Source organism: Ananas comosus, linkage group 1, assembly GCF_001540865.1.
Source record: "Ananas comosus cultivar F153 linkage group 1, ASM154086v1, whole genome shotgun sequence".
NCBI lineage: Eukaryota > Viridiplantae > Streptophyta > Magnoliopsida > Poales > Bromeliaceae > Ananas > Ananas comosus.
The window spans coordinates 9,224,939-9,232,626 of NC_033621.1; the positions used below are offsets into that span (position 1 = coordinate 9,224,939).

At 40.3% G+C, this 7,688-nt stretch overlaps 1 protein-coding gene across 2 annotated transcripts in view; it reads right to left on the reverse strand.

Moving 5' to 3' along the window:
- Positions 3,487-7,688, reverse strand: part of LOC109719404 (eukaryotic translation initiation factor 5B) — a 36,574-nt gene continuing 32,372 nt past the window's right edge. For both annotated transcript variants that reach the window (XR_002218675.1, XM_020246059.1), the window contains one exon: positions 3,487-3,719. Coding sequence is in view for 1 of the 2 variants with exons in the window: in XM_020246059.1 (XP_020101648.1) it covers positions 3,697-3,719 (23 nt within the window). In the remaining variant the exon portion in view is untranslated. The remainder of the gene's footprint in view (positions 3,720-7,688) is intronic.

The following is a 7,688-nucleotide window of genomic DNA, read 5'->3' on the forward strand; positions in this document are numbered from 1 at the left end:
ATGCACATGTCATATACTTAACATCTTTACATTAGGATCTCCACAACATGCTTATCATACTTTCTCTTTAGCATTCTTATTTCATATCTATATGCATTCTTACATTAACATTTCTACGCGTGCAACATGACTAACATATGTCATTTACTTTATGCTTTCCACTTAACATTATTCACACTATGTCATTATGCATTACTTAGCATTCTCGCACTACGACCATATGCATTGTTGGGTAGCCCACATCATATCCTTTTCATGCATTTATACATTCTATCATTAGCTACCATTACATGCATCAACATGAAACCATCACTCTTAGACATAGAGGCGACCTAGTCGCTTCGGTAAACACAACCCACCTTAAATTGCTCTCCGATTGCTTGTAATCACTTGCAATCGGCCTCCCGCGGCACCCGTGACCCGGTTTGGCCCGAACTCTTGCGCGACCACCTGAACAGTCACCAATCCGCGATCCGTCTGCTCTGGAGTTTAATCCTCGATACCGTGATGCTCCAGATCCGTTTTCGTGATTTTTAGACGTTTATTCCGCGTGCTGCGGCTATCTGTACCAAAACTGATTGTTTCGTCAATAACTTTGCGTACACTCGTCGAATCGTCGAACCGAGTGTTCCATCGCGTTCGTTTGGTCCCCAATTAGGTTTACAAAGGATCAATTGAGATCAAACCCAACTATTTACAAAAACCCTCTTTTGGAGCCCTAATACCTCACTATTGCAATTAGCTTCATACAAGCCATTAATCTTGCAATAAATGAGATCAATTACTTCTAAAGCATCATTAAACATCATCTAGCTAAGCTCAAAGAGGTCTAAATCATGCCCTAGCCATTCACCATGAGAGGCTCAAAGAGCTTACCTCAACTAGCTAGGAAGAAGATGGAGAAGGGGATGATGGTCCTTCTCTTGATCCTCCTCTCCTTCTTCTCCTTCTTTTTCTTCTCTTTCTTTCTCTTCTTCTCCTTCTTTTCTTTCTAGAGAGAGAGGGAGAGGTTTTGGTGTGGGAGAGTGAGAGAAATGAGAGAAAGAGAGAAAGGATCCTCTCTATACACTCTCATAAGTGCCATTTTGCACTTAAGCCCCTCCACAATGCTTCCCTCGCAACAGCCCAAACTGGGCATTTTCGGGCTCAGGGACCGGTCCTTAGACTTGAGGGACCGGTCCCCGTAGGGTCCAAAATTTCAGCATCTAGGACTTAGCCAAATTTTCAGCTTTTTCACCGTTTTCGCTCGTTTTCACTCGTTTGACATCCGATTCGTTTCAAATCGAACCGAGACTCTCCAAACATATTTTCAAGCGTATTTTCATCATCTTTTCATCCACGCTAATACCGGATTTAGCTCATGGTACAACATAACCTTTCGGATTCCGTTTTTGCACCTACGCGCACCGAAACACCCGATTACTCCAGAACTTCACCGAACTTCACCGGGACCATTCCAACGGCTTTCTAAGCTAACATTCATCGTAACTTCATGAATTAGAAGTTCGGTATATTACAATAGACGTGGATTTATGGATAATTATGATGAAATAAACGTGATTGTGAATGGTGTATGAATATATTTGTATATTCAGTTGTGGTGGTTGTATCCGTTATGTATCTTGTACTTATGCGACGCCGTGCAAATACAGGGGAGACTCTGTCCGTGTGAACAATGGACTTCCTGTATTTGTGGCGGATCTGGCATACCCTGGGGGTCAGGTTTTCAAAAAAATTTGGGCGCTTCCGCATTGCTTTTAAATCAAAAAGGGACCCTGGAGCGTGACAAAATGTTGTTGTTACACCTGCGAGAGTGTGTCCGTGCACTATGCCGGCGCAGACTTGACCAAACTTATGAGCCGGTCGTCGCGATTAGGTACTATTACTTCATTTATTTATTAGAATCAGCTTTGATGCATACTCTAGTCAATTTATCTCATGTTCATTATATATGTGACTTACGAGTTGGTCAATTTATAATTGAATCACCATATGTTGATTGGATTGCATGTGTGTGAGTGAATGATACCTTGTATTTATTATTAGTCGTCTTCTCTCCTGTTCATTACATGTGTAAAGGCATGATAGTTTAGTAGGTGTACATCATTCATATTATGCTTTGTTACTCGTTTTATAGCATTGCTTACTATACTTTCTCTGCACTTGCCTTTAATAAACCTAGTAGGTCAGCCGTAATTGTCGCTGACCAAACCCACTATAAATTATTTTTTAGTAGTTTTCACGCCCTCTTATTGTTACTTCTCAAAAACATCTACGGTGATAGATGATCGAGATAAGGGGATCGTGTTGTAGATAGCACCTCCAACCCATGTATATGAATTTTAGAGGACCACTAGTTAATTGGTTTTGGGATTGTATACTATACATCTAGACGGGCAAGGCTAGGGACTTTACTTGTATATTTTATTTTGGAATATATGATTGCATATTTGTATGAATAGTAATAGTTATTTAGTTTAATTCAACATATATCGCTTTGATACTTTGTGTTTAGTTGTGGACTCTGAAATTATTAATATTGACTCCCCAATTTCTTTGCTACTGCTATATTTTGTTGGACGCTTCATGTGGGGACGGCAAACCTCTGTCCGTTTGACGAATCTGTGCACGTGCCCCGATAGCATCCGCTGTGGGCTCGGGACGTTACACTCCTCGCCCGAGGAAAGAGAGCCCCAAATCTCCTTTCTAGCGCATGAGGCTTTCAGGAGTAGGAATTAAATTAAAATTTAGGGTAAATTCGTAAGGAAAAGTTTATGCAAAGCAGTAAATAATAATTTCCTCTCATACCTGAGTACGCTACAGAGATATTGATGATGGATATTCAAAATTCCAAATTCAAAACCTAATTACTTTATTTATTATTAACTGTGTATACGTCGTCGTCTGTTTGATTACCAAGCAACCTGAATAAGGATCCACCACGAGAATACTGCATCCTTAGGCCTTGTTCCGTTTCGTTGCATTTTTTTTTAACTTTTTAGAACACAAAATTCTATGTAATTGAATACGCATGCAAATAGGTTTGCACACGCATGCAAATAGGTTTGCACACGCATGCAAATAGGCTTGTTTCTGGTTGTCCTGATGCCATTAATTTGCAATGCACCCTCGCAGGCGATGGGGGATAACAAGTTCTTCAAATAATAATAAAAAATAAAAAAAAAAAAGCAAGAAAAAGACTAACTATCAAATCGTTATCTTTTTGTTGTCACACAAAACACTTTGGATGGAAGGATTCTAAACAATCAGCCATCCACTCGTGCACCCACGCANGCCATCCACTCGTGCACACTTCCACGTAAAAGAAATTCTGTTTAGAAAAACAAAAACAAAAAAAAAAAAAACAGCACCAATTCCCAATAAGGCCTCGAGTAGCAGGAAATCCAAAAGGCCAAAAACAAAAAACAAAAAAAAACAAAAAAAAAAACAAAAACAAAAACAGAGGCCCATACCGATTTCAGAATAAAACTACAAAAAAAAAAAAAGGCTAGCATTGACATCTCACTCTGTAAACACGTAAACCGGACCCAGAACTTGCAGGACAACGCAGCACAATTCCATCACATAACTTACAGATCTACTTACAGGAGGGTAAGATTAGTGTGAAACTCTAGCTTTAGCTGCCACAGTTCAATCCTGAAATACTGGCGAAGAAGTATAAACTCACAGTATCTTTCAATCACTCTCATCTTCAACATCTGCAAAATAGCATCCAACAGAACAGTATAATTATCAAAAAGGACTAAAGGCATAAAGACAATAAGCATCTCAACCCCGAAGAGGAGGAAACATGCATTTGTTGATTCTAGGATAGGACATGAAACCAAGAGAGTTGGACTGCACAATTTCTGTCAACTCTTATGTAATTTTGCTAAGGCAACAAGTTGCAGATCAACAAGATCTCAGCATTGAACATCATTACATACTGAAATGTTTAAATTACCTGTAGCTAATGCTTAAGAAGTACAGGAACTTCACAAAACTTCTCGCACAAGGGTTCTTACTTGGCATATACTATGATACAATTAATTATATGGAGTATTTGATCAGAAGCCACAGCGTATGTTTCACACAGAGGTGATCACTCAGTTTGGCAGGTTGTGCTTGAGCTCGAAATCAAGGCTTAGTTAAAATTTACCATGTCCAAACACACATGCTTTCATGCTTTGATAGATCCGGAAAAAACTGAAAAATTCGAAAGCATTTGGAGCTCTCCTCACCCAGTTGCCATAACATGGTGGTGAGAACTCATACCAAAAAAGCAAATAGATTGTTTGAACACGTAAGCAACCTTCGATTTTTCACAGAAATCATCTATTCAGTAAGCATGTCCAGTCATTTTGAGGCTGGACGGGTTTATGTCAACTTGATTTTGAGTTTCTCTAAGTGCTTTTGGGTTGTACTCAGGATATGTTACAATGTCAAGATATACCTAGACTTGGGCAAACAACAGGCCTTAGCTAGGTTCAAGCCTGTCCACGCTTGGCCCTGCTAAGACTTTCTGTACCTATTTCGGGGTGTGCTCGACCCTAAAACAGCCAATTCGAGCTTAATTAGGCTGTGTACGAACTCTGATTGGGCTGGGTCAACCAAAAGAAACTGAAAACCTCAACACATTCATCAAGCCTCTAATTTCAAAAGGACCCAACCCAACCCAGGGAGTCAGACTGTTCTGAGCTTAAGCTACAAGTCGTGCCGAATTTGCCCAAGTTTATTGCCTCCCCTATTTTACAACAATGCTGGTATACATGTTGGTCATATTTGCAATAATTTGATATAGAGGCAAGACATCTGTTATTTTCATGAGATTTTTTATTTTTCTTCAACATATTTTGGTTATGAAGATTAAAATAAAGGCTAACTTACGAAAAATCCCATTTGCACTTTAACCCGCATCTCAATCACCCCCTTAGGTAAAAAATTGCATTAATTTACACCCTACACTTTAACATTGTCTCAATTAGGCCCCCACACATTTGGGTCAATTCTTGAATTAATTGTGAAACTTTACTCAAATTGTTTTGGCAAATAACGTCGATCTTATATTTGAACATACATCTAACTTTCAACTCATATTATAGATCAAAAATTAAAGAAAAAGATCTTTCTTTTTTTACTACAACTGAAAGAAGGGCAAAAGAGTATAGCCCTCTAGGCTGTATTGATGAGAATAAATAATATACAAATCAACCTATCATAGTAATAATACAACCAGAGATACCATATAGACCTATACTATATAAGGCAATAAATAATATAATATTAAATATATCCTATCGTACTAAATATATCCTATCATACTAAATATATCGTAACATTGCCCCGCAAGCTAAGCATCCATTGGTCGGATGCAAAAATTGGTCTGCAGCATGGAGAATTGAGAAGGGGACAAGGGTTTGGTGAAGATGTCAACAAGTTGCTTATCAGAAGATACATAGACTAAGTCCAAGTCACCGGATTGGACTTTTTCGTGTAAGAATTTATAATCAAGCTCAATATGCTTTGTACAAGCGTCAAGAACAAGATTGGCAGCAAGATATGTGGTGCTAAGGTTATCACAATGGATACAAATAGAACGCCATAAGGAAACACCAAGATCACGAAGCAGACTTACGGATCCAAATTGTCTCAAAAAGCATGTAAGCCACAACGCGATACTCCGCTTCAGAATTAGAACGAGAAATAGTAGGTTGTTTCTTAGCCGACAAACAAGATAAGATTAGGCCCAACAAATATGCAATACCCTAAAATAGACCAACGTGTATCCGAACAACCGGCCCAATCAAGAATCTAAAAAGGCGACAAGCGAAGGATTGATAGCGTGAGTGATAGAAATGCCATAGGAGAGCGTGCCCTGAATATAACAGAGAAGACATTTAATTGCTTGCATGTGTGGCTCACGAGGTGCATGAAGATATTAAGCAACCAAATTGACAGCATACGAAATATTGGGTCCTGTGAAGGAAAGATATTACAAAGCACCAACCATCTGATGATAGGTGTAAGGATCTTCAAGGAGACACCCCTCATGAGACGGGAGACGAGTAGTCGGAAAGAGAGAAGTGGAAATAGGTTTACTATCAAGAAACCCATGACGCACAAACAGTTGATGTGCATATTTTTGTTCAGTCAGAAAAAAGACCAGAAGAAGAGCAGTTAACCTCAATAGCATATAGTGGACCTAAGTCCATTGCAAATTCCGGTTGCAAGGTGCCTATAAGAGGTTCCAAAAGAAAGGACGAGCTTCCAATGACAATAATATCATCGACATATAAAAGAAAAATAAGAGTGCCAAAAAAGGAGTGACAAATAAATATCGAGGGATCAACGGTGTTTCCAATGAAACCTAGTTTAGAAAGAAATGAAGTAAACTGTTGAAACCAAGCTGAGGCGCCTGCTTGACACTATAGATCGCTTCGCGTAGACGGCAAACATGATAAGGAAAAGAAGGGTGGACAAAACTCGGTGGTTGTCGCTAGGGGTGGAAACGAGCCGAGCTCGAGCGAGCTTATGTCAGCTCAAATTCGNTTAGACTTACCCTTTCTTTGGGGCCTAGTGGTGCATTGAGCTGAGGTCAGTAATTGCCCACTGGAAACTATAAATTATAGTTCTCACGCCCTCTGTTTTATGTTTTCTTTCAGAACCTTCAACGCCGGGAGAGGCTAGGGATCGTGGGAAGGGCGTTGTTTCGAGCTAACTTTTCAGCGAGTGACGAGTTGATAGGTGGTCTACCTCTCGATGTTTATATTTTGAAGAGGTTGAGAGCTGTACCAGTGTATTAGAGACCATCCTTGTAATATACCGAAAATTCGGAAAATAAATGTCGAACTTTACCGAAAATTCGGAAAATAAATGTCGAACTTTAATCAAATTGACCAAAGTGCGAGGATGGAACACTTCGGAAAGTCCGAATGTGTTAAAATGATTAAAAGTGAGTTACGGGAGGTTTTCGAGAGCTAAAGTTGTGAAATCTGCATTCTGCAGGTTTTCAGCTCTCGGGGACCGGTCCCTGGTGGGAGAGACCGGTCCCCGAACGCGTATGAAATGAGACAGCCGAAAAATCGGCTAAGTCCTGAGAAATCAGCTCTCGGGAACCGGTCCCTACCCGAGAGACCGGTCCCTCGAGAGACCGGTCCCACAAAGAGAGACCGGTTGCACTGCGCGCAGCAGCTCTGGCTGCGCTGCGACGACGTTCGGGAACCGGTCCCTAAAGGAGAGACCGGTCCCTGCCTGCGCGAACTGCCCAGTTCGGGCAGTGTATTAAAGTGAAAGTTGAGGGGTTTTATTGCATTTTTGCAACCCATTGAGCTATGTTAGTGGGTTGAGGGGCTTTTCCTCTCATTTTCACCCTCTCAAACACTCTCTCCTCTCCCTCTCTCTCTCTAGAAGACAAAGGAGAAGAAGAAGAAAGGAGGAAAAGAAGGAAAAGAAGAGGAAGAAAGTGAAGAAGAAGACAAGGATAAGAAGAAAACCTCTCCTCTCCTTCCTAGTGCAAGAAAGGAGCAAGCTTTGAGGTAAGCTTTGCCCTTTTTCATGTTAACTCCCAAACTAGGGTTTTGGAAAACCTAGAAATGATTTTTATGGAGCTTTTGGAGTATTGGAAGCTTTTCTTTTGCTTCTTTTGAGATCAAGGCCATGGAAATGGTGAAGCTTGAGGTGAGCTTCAT